This window comes from Salmo salar, chromosome ssa12 (assembly GCF_905237065.1).
Source record: "Salmo salar chromosome ssa12, Ssal_v3.1, whole genome shotgun sequence".
NCBI lineage: Eukaryota > Metazoa > Chordata > Actinopteri > Salmoniformes > Salmonidae > Salmo > Salmo salar.
The window spans coordinates 42,615,246-42,632,275 of NC_059453.1; the positions used below are offsets into that span (position 1 = coordinate 42,615,246).

General features: G+C 42.1%; 1 protein-coding gene across 2 annotated transcripts in view; it reads left to right on the forward strand.

Annotated features, from left to right (window-relative positions):
- Nucleotides 1-17,030, forward strand: part of raly (RALY heterogeneous nuclear ribonucleoprotein) — a 188,799-nt gene that overhangs the window by 126,810 nt on the left and 44,959 nt on the right. Inside the window, exons 4-6 of one of the 2 annotated variants that reach the window (XM_045691386.1) lie at nt 10,866-10,913; nt 11,013-11,085; nt 12,750-12,797. In XM_045691386.1, coding sequence (XP_045547342.1) covers nt 10,866-10,913; nt 11,013-11,085; nt 12,750-12,797 — 169 coding nt within the window. The remainder of the gene's footprint in view (nt 1-10,865; nt 10,914-11,012; nt 11,086-12,749; nt 12,798-17,030) is intronic. The other variant, XM_045691387.1, reaches the window with a different exon arrangement.

The window sequence follows — 17,030 nt, forward strand, 5'->3', positions numbered from 1 at the left end:
AACCAGCATATACCAGAATATCAAATCAAATCAAAGTTTTTGTCACGTGCGCCGAATACAGATGTAGAGCTTACAGTGAAATGCTTACTTACAGTCTCTAACCAATAGTGCAAAAAAGGTATTAGGTGAACAATATGTAAGCAAAGAAATAAAACAACAGTAAAAAGACAGGCTATATATAGTAGCGAGGCTATAAAAGTAGCGAGGCTACATACAGACACCGGTTAGTCAGGCTGATTGAGGTAGTATGTACATGTAGATATGGTTAAAGTGACTATGCATATATGATGAACAGAGAGTAGCAGTAGAGTAAGAGGGGTTGGCGGGTGGGACACAATGCAGATAGCCCGGTTAGCCAATGTGCGGGAGCACTGGTTGGTCGGCCCAATTGAGGTAGTATGTAAAGTGACTATGCATATTTGATAAACAGAGAGTAGCAGCAGCGTAAAAAAGAGGGTTTGGGGGGGGGGGGGGGTACACAATGCAAATAGACCGAGTAGCCATTTGATTACCTGTTCAGGAGACTTATGGCTTGGGAGTAAAAACTGTTGAGAAGCCTTTTTGTCCTAGACTTGGCACTCCGGTACTGCTTGCCATGCTGTAGTAGAGAGAACAGTCTATGACTGGGGTGGCTGGGGTCTTTGACAATTTTTAGGGCCTTCCTCTGACACCGCCTGGTGTAGAGGTCCTGGATAGCAGGCAGCTTAGCCCCAGTGATGTACTGGGCCGTACGCACTACCCTCTGTAGTGCCTATCCATAGCTAACAATACTTGTATTCACCCACCAAATGGCAAGAAGTAAAAAGAGTAGAGAAGAAAAACAAACAAAACTGAAATGGAAAGGGGAGAACAATATTTTCTATGCAAACATATAAAATCAGATCAATTAAAATAATGTCAAGGTTGTTAGTTCCATCTACTTACTTTACTGACATCCTTGACTAAGGGTAGTTTTGACCAGGAAAGTTGAATATAGTCACTGAGTAGCCAACCGGCTAAACCTCCAGTGACCAAAATAGCATTGTAGCTATACAGTCTGAAATTCACAAATAGCTAAATACTGTAGCTATTAGTTAGCCGAATTGTAATTTCACAGTGTCTTTGCGATAGTGTGTCACACAGATACTGTCCCATATAGAACTTACCGGCCAAAACAGCTATGCGATCCATGCCCTTATTTCTGGTTCTCTTGAGGAATTCCATCGCCTTGCGATAGTCATCGAAGCTGTCTTTCCCCCTTCCATGAAAAGCGTAGCACAGCTGGGTAGGCGAGTGTGAGACTATATCCAACACATGCAGCCTTTCCTTGTTGCAGTAAAAAGTCTCCTTTTATCTGCTAGCTCCTTGGTCATATCAGGAAAGAATGATAGTTTCAGCTCTTCCAGGTCACCTCTCTTCTCCTGATACATTCCCTTCGCAGTGGCCAGTACTCTCTCTCTCTCTTCAGATCCCTGAGAAAGCGGATGATGTTCGGTCTAGGCGGCTGATTCTCGCGTGGTAATAATGCTAGGGAATGGTGGACTCGTTGAAGCTCCGATTCATCCAGATCCACCCCCACAGCCTCCGAGATAATTTGGCTCACTCATTCCCGTGGCTTGCCATCCTCCAGACCCTCCTAGACCGCTTAACCTCTTGGGGCTAGGTGGGACGCTAGCGTGCCACCCGTGGTGCACTCCATCAACAGCAGGTGCATTTCAAGAGCGGCAAATTTGAATCCAAATAAATGTCAAAATTCAAATTTTTCAAAAATACAACTATGTTACACCATTTGAAAGATAAACATCTCCTTAATCTAACCACGTTTTACGATTTCAAAAAGGTTTTACGGCGAAAGCATAAATTTAGAGTATGTTAGGACAGTACATTTACAAGAGTTGTGTGTAATGTTTTGTCAAGTCAAAGACAGGGTCACCAAAACCATAAAACCAGCTAAAATGATGCACTAACCTTTTACAATCTCCATCAGATGACACTCCTAGGACATTATGTTAGACAATGCATGCATTTTTAGTTCTATCAAGTTCATATTTATATCCAAAAACAGCGTTTTACTATGGCATTGATGTTGAGGAAATCGTTTCCCTCCAATAACCGGCAGTCAAGTCAGCGTCACAAATTAAATAATTAAAATTAGAAAACATTGGTAAAATATTATATTGTCATTTAAAGAATTATAGATTTACATCTCTTGAACGCAATCAACTTGCCAGATTTAAAAATAACCTTACTGGGAAATCACACTTTGCAATAATCTGAGCACTGCGCCCAGAAAAATACGCGTTGCGATACAGACTAGACGTCATGTTGGGGAGATCTAAAATCGAAAATACTATGTAAATAATCCATTACCTTTGATTCTCTTCATCAGATGTCACTTCCAGGTATCACAGGTCCATAACGAATGTAGTTTTGTTCAAAAAAGCTCATCATTTATGTCCAAAAATCTCCGTCTCGTTAGCACATGATGTAAGCCAGCCGGACTTCTCGTCATGAACGAGGGGAAAAAATATATTTCCGTTCGTTCAAACATGTCAAACGTTGTATAGCATAAATCATTAGGGCCTTTTTAACCAGAACATGAATAATATTCAAGGTGGACGAATGCATACTCTTTTATAACGTATTGGAACGAGGGTACCCAACATGAACTAGCGCGCCAGGTGTCTAATGGGACATCATCGTTCCATGGCTCTTGTTCGGTCAGATCTCCCTCCAGAAGACTCAAAACACTTTGTAAAGGCTGGTGACATCTAGTGGAAGCAATAGGAAGTGCCAAAATATTCCTAAACCCCTGTGTTTTTCAATGGGATAGGTTTAAAGTCAATACAACACATCAGGTATCCACTTCCTGTCAGAAAATGTCTCAGGGTTTTGCCTGCCAAATGAGTTCTGTTATACTCACAGACACCATTCAAACAGTTTTGGAAACTTTAGAGTGTTTTCTATCCATATATAATAAGTATATGCATATTCTAGTTACTGGGTAGGATTAGTAACCAGATTAAATCGGGTACATTTTTTTTATCCAGACGTGCAAATGCTGCCCCCTAGACCCAACAGGTTAAAGTCTTAAATTGAGGCACCTGTCTCGGTTAGCTGCGACTTGCACGCTTCTGTGGAGATCCTCATACGGTTTGGCATTCTTCTCTGCATTCTTAATCAGTTGATCGTTGTCGTCCTCCAGCGTTGATATCCGACCCTCTGCCTCATCTAGCCTCTGTAATATGACCGATACATCTTCTTGCATATCCATCTGAGAATGTTTGACCTGAGAAAAATCAGATTCAAGAGATTCAAGAATGATGCTGACTCTACCCATTTCTTCCATGGCCTTCTGTAGGGATGATTGCAAGGCCGACAACAAGCTGGGTTATATGTTCTGCCCTTTCAAATTCATTCTTGCTGAAGTACTAGCAACAGAGCTAACGTTGGCCTTGTCAACTGCTGGATTAAATGTACTATTCTATCAAACTTTGAGGAAATTGGGAGGGTTTTATCGGGAAACTCCGTTCAGACAACCACCTTGCTTCGCAGCATCACGTGGCTCCCCCCACCCCAAACTTGCAGGCAATGAGCATCCCTCACTTTCCCAAGATGCTGGAGCTGATGTCAATCTTGTAGGCTGTGAGGTAGAAGAGATTGAAATTGAGGAGGATGGTACATGCTGCTGGAGATCCGGTCATTTCACACCATTAGAGATAGACTTCAATGACACCCTTTCTGGTGTACAAAGGACCCTGACTACCCCGTCAGAGGCAGAGTGTTTTAAACTGTTACTTGATGAGGAATTGTGGAGGAAACCAATAGGTATGTCCAATATGATATTCGATTAAAACCCAAGGCTGTCACATTCCTCTTCGTCAGAAGATATGTTGAAATCGCTGTCGGAAAAAGTGGACCAATATGCAGCGGATTGCGTGCTCATCATCTTGCGTGCTCATCATCAACAAAACACACACCTACTTATAGGACTCCCAATCAGAGGCAACTAGAAACACCTGCCTCCAATTGAGAGTCCAGCAACCAAACCTGCACATAGAAAACAATCTAGAACCTACTCATACTAAAACATACACCACAAAACCCCGGAACACATAAATAACACACCCCTCTAAGCTATACACAAAAACCCCCACCATACAAAACAAACATACCTCTGCCACGCCCTGACCAAATAATACAAATAATCCGGGAACAGGCCGAGTCGGACTGGGCTGGCGCACTGGAAGCCTGATGCATGGTGCTGGTACTGGATGTGCCAGCCTGGGGACACGTACCCCAGGGCTAGTGCGAGGAGCGGGAACAGGATGAACAGGACTAGGCTGACTACTGGGAAGCTTGGTCCGGGTTGCTGGTACTGGTCGTGCCAGACTGGAGATACCCACTTCCGGGTTAGCACGAGAGGTGGGAACCGGAAAGACTGGGCCATGGAGGTGCACAGGTGGCCTAGACCTCACCGCCTGCACAACCCGTCCTGGCTGGATGGAACTAGCAAGCGGGGTGCTGGTACAGGGCAAACTGGGCTGTGCAGGGGCCTGATGGTTGCCGTACGTAGAGCAGGCGTAGGGTAGCCTGGTCCTAGGAGGCGTACCGGCGACCAGACGCGCTGCGCAGGCATCCTCCTACCAGGCTGGATGCCCACTCTAGCACGGCATCTGCGAGGGGCTGGAATGGCGCGCACCGGACTGTGCGTGCGTATGGGCGAGAGTGCGCACCTCAGCGAAACACGGCGCTCTCCACCTCATACGCTCCTCCATGTACTCACGGGTAGCTGGCTTATGGCTCTTCCTAGGCCTAGCCAAACTACCCGTGTGCCCCCCCCAAAAAAAATTATTGGGGGTGCCTCTCCGGCTTCCTCGCCAGCGCGTTCATAGCTTCATAACGCCGCCTCTCAGCCTTCGCTTCCTCGATCTCCTCCCATGGGCGACGGTATTGCCCAGCCTGATGCCAAGGTCCAGCCCCATCCAGAATCTCCTCCCAAGTCCATTCTTCACCATAGTCCATATAATTTGTGTTCCTCTTCTCCTTTCTCCGCTGCTTGGTCCTGTTGTGGTGGGTAGTTCTGTCACAAACCTCTTCGTCAGAAGATATGTTGAAATCGCTGTCGGAAGAAGTGGACCAATATGCAGCGGATTTTATTTTAAATGAGCAGCACACGAGAAAAAAAACAACTCACGACAGGAACAGTGTAGCAGGCTAAACAAAAGCAGTGCTAACATACAACTACCCACAAGTGACAAACAAAACACACACCTACTTATAGGACTCCCAATCAGAGGCAACTAGAAACACCTGCCTCCAATTGAGAGTCCAGCAACCAAACCTGCACATAGAAAACTTAATCTAGAACCTACACATACTAAAACGTACACCACAAAACCCCGGAACACATAAATAACACACCCCTCTAAGCTATACACAAAAAACCCCACCATACAAAACAAACATGCCACGCCCTGACCAAATAATACAAATAATCCTCTCTACTGGTCAGGACGTGACAAAGGCGCTCTTCAAATATTTTAAAATTCAGAATGCCTTTAGCCTACTAAATATGCAAATTTGTATGAATGAGTCTCTCAGGGCTTTGAAAGGGAGGCTTGCATTCTGCCAATACATCCCATCAAAGCACCACAGATTTTAAGTTGTTCTGTCACGTCCTGGCCAGTATAAGGGTTAATTGTTATTGTAGTTTGGTCAGGATGTGGCAGAGGGTATTTGTTTTATGTGGTTCAGGGTGGTGTGTTAGTTAGGAGGGTGTTTGATTTATTATTTCTGGGTTTTGAGTTATGGTCTATGTTTATGTATTTCTATGTGTAGTCTAGTGAGTGTGTTTCTATGTTGAGTTAATTGGGGTGGACTTCCAATTGAAGGCAGCTGTTTGGTGTTGCCTTTGATTGGAAGTCCTATATTAGTTGTGTGTGTTTGTCTTGTATTTGTGGGAGATTGTTTTTGTATTGCGTGTTTTGTTAGCCTGCAAAACTGTCATTTGTCGTGCTTATTGTTTTCTTGTTTTTTCGTGTTCAACGTTTGTTAATAAATTAAGAAAATGAACACCAACTCTGCTGCATATTGGTCCACCTTTTCGGACCACGATTTCGCTATATCGTCCTCCGACGAAGAAAGCCGTGACATGTTCTTTGTTTGTGACTGTCTGACAGGATATGTACAGGACCTGATCATCTACACCAGCACCACCACAGATATAAGGCATATTGAGGGTCTTGGCATATCTGGATCAGTGGTGATCACCATGTTGCAGCCTTACCTCGGAAAGGGGCACACTGTATTTGTGGACAACTGGTACAGTAGGCCTAGCCCTTTTCCAGTAACTTTGTTAGGGAGAACACAGGGGCCTGTGGCACAATGAAATCCAACAGGAAGGGGATGCCAATATTCAAAAATAAAATGAGCAATGGGGAGGTGGAGTTCCAAACCAACAGGGAGATAATGGCAGTGAAATGGCATGACAAACCCGACGCCCATGTTCTGTTCACACTTCCAAAATGTCGGACACAGAAAAGCTGGACTGCCACCAGAGAGAGGAAAATGAATTCAGACTGTGTCTTGGAGTACAAGAAGAAGATGGGAGCAGTTGACAAGTGGACATACAGAACAGTTTTGTTGAATGTGCCAGAAAGTCCCTCAAATGGTTCAAGAAGCAATTTTTCCACCTAATAGACACAGCTCTCCTCAACGGCCATATTGTCCACCGGCAGATCACAGGACAGGTAATAATCGTACCAGTAGTACAGGATAAACCTGATTCGGCAGCTCCTGGAGGACCACCACACTCCTCATCGTCCATCCACTGGGGGCCGGCCTGCCACTGACAATACTCTACTCCTAACTGAACACCACTTCCCAAGTGATGTCACTCAGACCACCCTGCAAGGGAAATGCACAAGGACACATTGCAAGGTCTGTCTATCATCTACCCGGCAACCAAAACAAAGGATGATGACCAAGTACATGTGTGTGCCTTGTAACACAATCTTGTGTGCAGTCCCTTGCTTTGGCGAGTACCACACCCTCAAACAGTTGAAAGTAGGCCTATGCGGCTGACAGGAATAGCTGATTGACCTATGAGGTGTATATAATGACTGATAGCAGAAGGAGAAGTAAAATATGTGTGTGTGTGGGGGGATATCAAATACATATCAACTCAGCAAAAAAAGAAACACCCTCTGTCAACTGCGTTTATTTTCAGCAAACTTAACATGTGTAAATAAAACAAGATTCAAGAACTGAGACATAAACTGAACAAGTTCCACATACATATGACTAACAGAAATGGAATAATATGTCCCTGAACAAAGGGGGGGTCAAAATTAAAAGTAACAGTCAGTATCAATGGGATTGAGATCCGGGCTCTTCGCTGGCCATGGCAGAACAGTGACATTCCTGTCTTGCAGGAAATCACGCACAGAACGAGCAGTATGGCTGGTGGCATTGTCATGCTGGAGGGTCATGTCAGGATGAGCCTGCACCACATGAGGGAGGAGGATGTCTTCCCTGTAACGCACAGCGTTGAGATTGCCTACAATGACAACAAGCTCAGTCCGATGATTCTGTGACACACCGGGGTTGTGCATTCCTGGTGTAACTCGGGCAGTTGTTGTTGCCATCCTGTACCTGTCCCGCAGCTTCATGAGGTAGTCACCTTGAATGCATTTCAATTATCAGGCGTGCCTTGTTAAATAAGTCAGAAATAGAGATAAAATGAATCACTTACCTTTGATGATCTTCATATGGTTGCACTCTGAAGACATTAATTTACTCAATAAATGTTCGTTTTGTTTGATAAAGTCTCTCTTTATATCCAAAAACCTCTGTTTTGTTCGCACGTTTTTTTCAGTAATCTACAGGCTCAAACACAGTCACAACAGGCAGACGAAAAGTCCAAATAGTATCCGTAAAGTTCGTAGAAACATGTCAAATGATGTTTATAATCAATCCTAAGGTTGTTTTTAGCCTAAATAATCGATAATATTTCAACCGGACAATAACGTCATCAATATAAAAGGTAAACAAGAAAGGCGCGCTCTTGGTCTTGCGCATGAAAAATCTCTAGGCCACTGTAGTGTCCACTCATTCAGACTGGTCTTACTCTCTCATTTTTCAGAATACAAGCCTGAAACAATTTCTAAAGACTGTTGACATCTATTGGAAGGCATAGGAAGTGCAATTTGAGTCCTAAGTCAATGGAAACTGTAAAGGCATTCAATAGAAAACTACGAAAATAAAAAAATCCTACTTCCTGGATGGATTTTTGTCAGGTTTTTTGCCTGCCAAATCAGTTCTGTTATACTCAGACATTATTTTAACAGTTTTGGAAACTTTAGAGTGTTTTCTATCCAAATCTACCAATTATATGCATATCCTAGCTTCTGGGCCTGAGTAACAGGCAGTTTACTTTGGGCACGCTTTTCATCCGGATGTCAAAATACTGCCCCCTACCCCAAAGAAGTTAAAGTTACAATGTTTCCGTTATGTCTTTCTGATCATTTTAATAGCATCACAAAATAGACATTCATTTCCCATATTCCATCTGTCATCATTCCCAATATTCTTTATGTTAGAAATATTGTTTCAATGTCCATTGTTTGATGTTGAAGTTTTGGCGGCACAGTCTCTCTGTGTAACAAAGGATTTTCAGCCTTCCATTTCTGCAGAGTGGGGGAGAGTTTTTGCAAGGTATTTAAGTCATAAAACAGGCCAAACTCCCCCCTCTCCTCTCCTGTGGGAAGGGGGGGGGGTCTGGCTATCCTCAGACATTTGTCTAGCTGATGGGTCCTTTTGATCCTCACCAAAGAGAGAGAGTCATGACATTGGTAATACTTGAAGTTTATTCAAATGTAACCAAGGAGATCAATAACGTGTCCACATAACATTCAGCCCATAGATGTCGCCAAAGCATAAGCCTGTCTGGCTTCAGAGTTTACGATAACCCATTATATCTACAACCTCGCCTCACTCATGCCATGGTCTCTGCATACAATATATCTAATTACACGCACACACCATTCAATCAGATGATATCTACAACCTCGCCTCACTCACGCCACGTTCTCTGCATACAGTAGATCTGATTAGATGCCCAAACTACCTCACTTTGTTGCTTACATGACTTGATCCACCCTGTTCTCACTCTCCTCCGACCCAGCAAGGTAAAACCTCTCCAAGCCATAATACTCACCAAAATATCTTCCTCGCTTGGTGATGAGGAAGGAATCTCAAGTGGTGATAATACATTGACATGGTGATGAAATGTAGCCACCGCTGTAGCCCACTCTTTCCAGGGGAGAATCAATTAAATTAATTAAAATGTATTTAGATGCCAGCATTTCCCTTAGCCGTGGTTGGCATATGTACGTACGTGTTAAAAGGCTATGGGCAGATTAACCCTTTTTCTGTGGGCTTGCCTTTGTGTTATGGCTAGGTTCCATGCAGAGATCAAAGGGTGGGGTCTAGATATTCTTGTTATTTTGAAACGGTTTACATTGTGCCATTTATGCTGATTCACCATTACCTGCCTCCTAAATGTCAGACATAATATTGCGGCACTTTCACCTAGCAGAAAACGTCCTAAATCCATCTAATATTGAGAGATGAAAGGAGTCCTGCTCTTTATTTTATGTCTATGTTTGATGTAATATTAAAGTTCACCCAAATTACAAAATGGTTTCCTTACCCTGTAAACAGTCTATGGACAAGGTAAGACAGCAGTCCATGCTTTGGTTATGTTTATTCGACCACTGTCTCTGAAACCTAATACCGGGGATATTGACTTGTATTGGATTTGTTCCACAAATGCGGAGACAGTCGGCAGGTAAACAAAACCAAAGCATTGATTGCTCTCTTACCTTGTCCATAAACTGCTTACAGGGTATGGAAACCAATATGTATTTTTTTTATTTGAGTGCACTGTCCATTTAAACGGGCAATCTGCAGTTCAAACAATAACAAAGTGACACCCGCCACTGATTTGGTAAATAGCTGAGGGATGGGACTGGACAAATATAACTACTCTCAAATTCAGACAGAGATGTGTATGTAAGGATTGACCACCCATGAGATAGAAAATATAGTTTCAACCATTTTTTAAGGCTATAAAGTGTTTGTTCACAATTATTTTGTTTACAAACAAAATGATAAAACAAGCTTATTTTGGGTTCTGATGGGGTACAACAATTGAACTAAGTTCATAAGGCATTTCTAAGTTATATTCTTCAAGAATCAATAGCTATACACTGAGTGTACAAAACATTAGGAACACCTTCCGAATATTGAGTTGTACCCCCTTTTGCCCTCAGAACAGTTGTCGGGGCATCCCTGTCGAAAGCATTCCACAGGGATGCTGGCCAATGTTGACTCCAATGCTTCCCAAAGTTGTAAAACTGTTGAGCATGAAAAACCCAGCAGCGTTGCAGTTCTTGACACACTCCCACCGGTGTGCCTGGCACCTACTACCATACCCCATTCAAAGGCACTTCAATATTTTGTCTTGCCCATTCACGACACACATGACACACATTCACAATCCGTGTCTCAATTGACTCAAGGCTTAAAAATCCTTCTTTAACCTGTCTCCTCTCCTTCATCTACACTGATTGAATCGGATTTAACAGGTGAAATCAATAAGTTATCATAGCTTTTACCTAGATTCACCTGAAAGAGCATGTTTAGTACACTCAGTGTACTGTATGAATTTAAAAGTCCCAAAATTGGTGTAACAATCGCAGATTGCCCCTTTAATAACAGATGATAAGGGTGATGTTGATACAATTGATAATTGAGAGACTCATTTTGTCTCGATCCATCTGCTTTTCTCTGTAACACCCCTTCTCTCCACTCCTCCTCAGACATCAACATGGCGGGGGAGCCCATGCCCAACAGACCCAGAGGGCAAGGTTGATATTGATGATTGAGAGACTCCTGTGACACTTTCCCCTTTTTACTACATTTTTCTAAATTTCTCTGTAACATTCTCCCTCTCCGTTTTTCCTCAGACATCAACATGGCGGGGGAACCCAAGCCCAACAGACCCAAAGGCCTGAAGAGGTCTGCCGCTGCTCTCTACAGGTACTCCATAGGGAGTAAAGCTTCGTGGAAGGGAAGGGGCAAGAATAAGGGTTCAATCTCAATTGTCTCAATACAGTAATTGCTGATAATTCCTTTACTCATTTCCTATCCATACAGCTCTGACCTGTCTTTTTCTGAGACCGGGGCATACGATGGAGAGGAATTTTAAGAAATTAGGAGACTATTGATGCTAATTGTCATTCCAGAACGTTATGTTGTTTAATTATATATATACATAAATATACATTACTGTTCAAAAGTTTGGGGTCACTTAGAAATGTCCTTGTTTTTTAAAGAAAAGCACATTTTTTTGTCCATTAAAATAACATCAAATTTATCAGAAATACAGTGTAGACATTGTTAATGTTGTAAATGTCTATTGTAGCTGGAAATTGCAGATTTTGTATGGAAAATCTACATAGGCGTACAGAGGCCCATTATCAGCAACCATCACTCTTGTGTTCCAATGGCACGCTGTGTTAGCTAATCCAAGTTTATCATCTTAAAAGGCTAATTGATCATTAGAAAACCCTTTTGCAATTATGTTAGCACAGCTGAAAACTGATTAAGAAGCAATACAACTGGCCTTCCTTAGACTAGTTGAGTATCTGGAGTGTCAGCATTTGTGGGTTCAATTACAGGCTCAAAATGGGCAGAAACAAAGGACTTTCTTCTGAAACTCGTCAGTCTATTCTTGTTCTGAGAAATGAAGGCTATTCCATGCGAGAAATTGCCAAGAAATTGAAGATCTCGTACAACGCTGTGTACTACTCCCTTCACAAACTGGCTCTAACCAGAATAGAAATAGAAAGAGGAGTGGGAGGCCCCGGTGACCAACTGAGCAAGAGGACAAGTACATTCGAGTGTCTAGTTTGAGAAACAGGCGCCTCACAAGTCCTCAACTGGCAGCTTCATTAAATAGTACCCGCAAAACACCAGTCTCAACGTCAATAGTGAAGAGGCGACTCCGGGATGCAGGCCTTCTAGGCAGAGTTGCAAAGAAAAAGCCATATCTCAGACTGGCCAATAAAAATAAAAGATTAAGATGGGCAAAAGAACACAGACACTGGACAGAGGAACTTAGAGATATACACAATGTTTATATATTTATTTTACCCCAAAATATATCCCCTTTTGATTACTCAAACATTGTTTCTGTAGGGCCTGGCTACCCTCTTGCTCAGTTGTGCACCGGGGCCACCAACTCCTCTTTCTATTCTGGTTAAAGCCAGGTTGCGCTGTTTCTAAAGAAGGCCAGTTGTATTGCTTCTTTAAACAGAACAACAGTTTTAAGCTGTGCTAACATAATTGCAAAAGGGTTTTCTAGTGATCAATTATCCTATTAAAATTATGAACTTGGATTAGCTAACACAACGTGCTATTGGAACACAGGAGTGATGGTTGCTGATAATGGGCCTCTGTTCGCCTATGTAGATATTCCATACAAAAAATCTGTCGTTTCCAGCTACAATAGTCATTTACAATATTAACAAAGTCTACACTGTATTTCTGATCAATATGATGTTATTTTAATGGACAAAAAAATTGCCTTTTCTTTAAAAAACAAGGACATTTCTAAGTGACCCCAAACTTTTGAATGGCAGTGTGTATATATATATATATATATATATATATATATATATATATTTTTTTTTATCTTTCAGTGGGTACGACTTTGATTATCACTACTACAGAAATGAATTATATGGCAGGTGAGTGGATTACACCAGAGCATTTCCATCAAAAAATACCCATGAGCACTAACATGTGAAATTCATAGGAGCACATCAGATTTGGTGTCAAATGAAACTAAGAGAAATTAAGGCATAAATCTTTCCACCATTTTCCATCCCAAAAAATTGGAATAAGCAAAGGCTTAGATTTCTGGTCAAACAGATGGAAAAGGGGTCTTAGAAAACAATTAGCAGAAAAGGTCTTAAACCTCTCAACTAATATCAACATTTATATTTAGTTTGCTGAAAAGATTTGCCTTCTGTAAGTTTAAGAAATATTGCCTAACATCTTGTCATTCTGTTACCAAAACCCCACATACAGTAAGTATTCACATCCCTGAGTCAATACTTTGTAGAAGCACCTTTGGCAGCGATTACAACTGTGAGTCTTTCTGGATAAGTTTCCACACTTGGAATGTGCAACATTTCATTGCGAGACATCCATTTAGGTCTTGCCATAGATTTTCAAGTAGATTTAATTCAAAACTGTAACTCGGCCACTCAGGAACATTCAATGTCTTCTTGGTAAGCAAATACAGTGTAGATTTGGTCTTGTGTTTTAGGCTATTGTCCTGCTGAAAGATGAATTCATCTCCCAGTGTCTGGTGGAAAGCAGACTGAACTAGGTTTTCCTCTAGGATTTAGCCTGTGCTTAGCTCCATTGTTTTGGTTTATTTGCACAGGCTTCCTTCTTTCCACTCTGTCAATTAGGTTAGTATTGTGGAGGAACTACAATGTTGTTGATCCATCCTCAGATCTCCAATCACCGCTATTTAACTGTTTTAAAGTCACCATTGGCCTCATGGTGAAAACCCTGAGTGGTTTCCTTCCTCCCCGGAAACTGAGTTAGGAAGGACACCTGTATCTTTTTAGTGACTGATACATCATCCAAAGTGTAATTAATGACCACCCTGCTCAAAGGCATATTCAATGTATGCTTTTTTAATTTTTACCCATCTACCAATAGGTGCCCTTCTTTACAAGGGCATTGGAAAACCTCCCTGGTCTTTGTGGTTGAATCTTCGGTTGAAATTCACTGCTCGACTGAGGGACCTTACAGATAATTGTATGTGTGGGGTACAGAGATGAGATAGTCATTCAACAGAGTGAGTCCATGCAACTTATTATGTGACTTCTTAAGCAACATTTTACTCCTGAACTTTTTTTTTTTTTATTGAACCTTTGTTTAACTAGGCAAGTCAGTTAAGAACAAATTCTTATTTACAATGACGGCCTACCCCGGCCAAACCCTGACGACGCTGAGCCAATTGTGCGCCGGCCTACGGGACTCCCAATCACGGCCGGATGTGATACAGCCTGGATTCAAACCAGGGACTGTAGTGACGCCTCTTGCACTGAGATGCAGTGCCTTAGCCCGCTGCACCACTCGGGAACGTATTTAGGCTTGCCATGACAAAGGGGTTGAATACTTAATTTGTAAAATGTTCGAGAAAAAACATCATTCCACTTTGACATTATGGGGTATTGTGTGTAAAAAAATAGAATCCATTTTAAGTTCAGGCTGTAACACAACAAAATGTTTAAAAAGTCAAGGGGACTGAATACTTTCTGAAGGCACTGTATTCAAGAATCTTTGGAAAACGTGGTCATAAAAACTGAGGGAGATTCTGTTAGTCATTCTGTTACTAAACTTTACAGCTGCACTGTTCTTCGAGTAAATGTGTTTTTGTAAAATGTTCTGTGGAAATTGTTAAAAGTAGTCCTTGTGTATAGATTTGTATGGATTGTTTAATTTTGCAATCAATGGTTTTTGTTTGGCATACTTTTAAAGTGTAGAATCTGTGTCTCAGCGTCATTCTGTTACTGTGGAATTGCCCACCTGTTAATACATTTACATTTAAGTCATTTAGCAGACACTCTTATCCAGAGCGACTTACAAATTGGTGCATTCACCTTATGATATCCAGTGAAACAACCACTTTACAATAGTACATCTATATCTTTACCCTTTCAGTATAACTCTACTTAGCACATCATCAAGCAAATGATGTAGAAAGCAGAATTTTTCAATTTGCGAACATTCACAGTAAATTAAATAAAGAGCGAAATTGTTTTGCAATCTCCCAAAAGCTCAATCACTGATGGCATTATAAAGCAGTCATACAGAGGGTGCAAACCATTAATGTAATTGATCAAAGACTATAATCTCTATATTTACTATCCAGAGACTTTTTTTCCTGAGAAGTGAGAGATGTTTGTGCCTTTTGTTCTCCACTCATCATCACTGGAAGGTCTCCAAACTCGTTCCCATAAAGAAAGCTCAACCAGCTTTTATATCCAGCTTTAGTTTCACAAGATGGCCTTTGCCAAGCAAACTTTGGCAGTGTCTTTCCCCATCTCTTGGCCGCCCCTGTTTCAGTGGCTATAGAAGCCCCACTGGTGCTCTCCGCTGGATGCCCATGTTTGCAGATGTCTGAACATAATATCCAGATGAGGAACACATTTCAGCCCTCCAGAGGAGTTTATTTATACCCTCTCTGTGATGTCCAATTCAGAGTTACGGCTGTCAGAGGCTGCCTTTGACTGGGATCAATATATTACAGAGATACACCCAATAATTTAATCGCCCTTCTGCTTTCAAGTGATCTCCAAAACCCCCAGTCTTCGGGGAGCCGCTGACGTAACCGGCGAACCTGCTCTCCATCTGGACTGCAGATATCGCTTTGAAGCAGAGGTGATAGCCTATTACTTCAATCACAACACACCAGATAGAAACCTTTTTTCCTCAAAATCCTTGCTTATCTAAATCTTTACAGAGGTTTATTTGTCACTGCGCAATGGACTCACATACCCTTAAAGGCAATATACAGTTAACTCCCAAAATGAAGGAAACACTAACATAACATGTGTTAATAGGGTGTTGGGCCACCACAAGCTGCCAGAACAGCTTCAATGCACCTTGGCATAGATTCTACAAGTGTCTGGAACTCTATTGGAGGGATGCAATCATACAGGGATGCAGTCATAGAGACCATTCATCAAAAAAACTAAATATAGAATTTCTTGTGGAAGGTGGTGGAAAAGGGTGCCTCAGGCGCTGCTCCAGAATATCTCATAAGTGTTCAATTGGGTTGAAGTCTGGTGACTGACACACAAAATACACACACACACACACACACACACCATTCCCCTTCTTTGAGACACCTCTTTCAAAGTCACTGAGATCTTTTCTTCTAGCCACGGTAGCCAAAATAACGGGAAACTGGGAATGTTCATACATGATTGGATGTTAATTGCTTAATTAACTCAGGAACCAAATCTGTGTGTGGAAGCACCTTCTTTCAATATACACTAAACAAAAATATAAACGAAACATGCAACAATTTCTTTGATTTTACTGAGTTACAGTTCATATAAGGAAATCAGTCAATTGAAAGAAATTCATTAGGCCCTAATCTATGGATTTCACATGACTGGGAATACAGATATGCATCTGTAGGTCACAGACACCTGTCAAAAAATCTGTCAGTATTTGGTGTGACCACCATTTGCCTCATGCAGCGTGACACATCTCCTTCGCATCGAGTTGATAAGGCTGTTGATTGTGGCCTGTGGAATGTTGTCCCACTCCTCTTCAATGGCTGTACGAAGTTATTGAATATTTGCGTGAACTGAATCACGCTGTCGTACACGTTGATCCAGAGCATCCCAAAGTTTCCAGGAATTGTGTATAGATCCTTGCGACATGGGGCAGTGCTTTATCATGCTGAAACATAAGGGGATAGCGGCAAATGAACGGCATGATAATGGGCTTCAGGATCTTGTCATGGTATCACTGTGCATTCAAACTGACATCGATAAAATGCAATTGTGTTTGCTGTCCGTAGCGTATGCCGCTCATACCATAACCCCACCGCCACCATGGGGCACTCTGTTCACAATGCTGACATCAGCAAACCGCTTGCCCACATGACACCATACACGTGGTCTGCGGTTGTAAGGCCGGTTGGATGTACTGCCAAATTCTATAAAACGCGTTGGAGGAGGCTTATGGTAGAGAAATTAACATTACATTCTCTGGCAACAGATCTGGTGGACATTCCTGCAGTCAGCATGCCAATTGCACACTCCCTCAACACTTCAGACATCTGTGGCAGAGTGGCCTTCTATTGTCCCCCCAGCACAAGGTGCACCTGTGTAATGATCATGCTGTTTAATGTGCTTCTTGATATGTCACACCTGTCAGGTGGC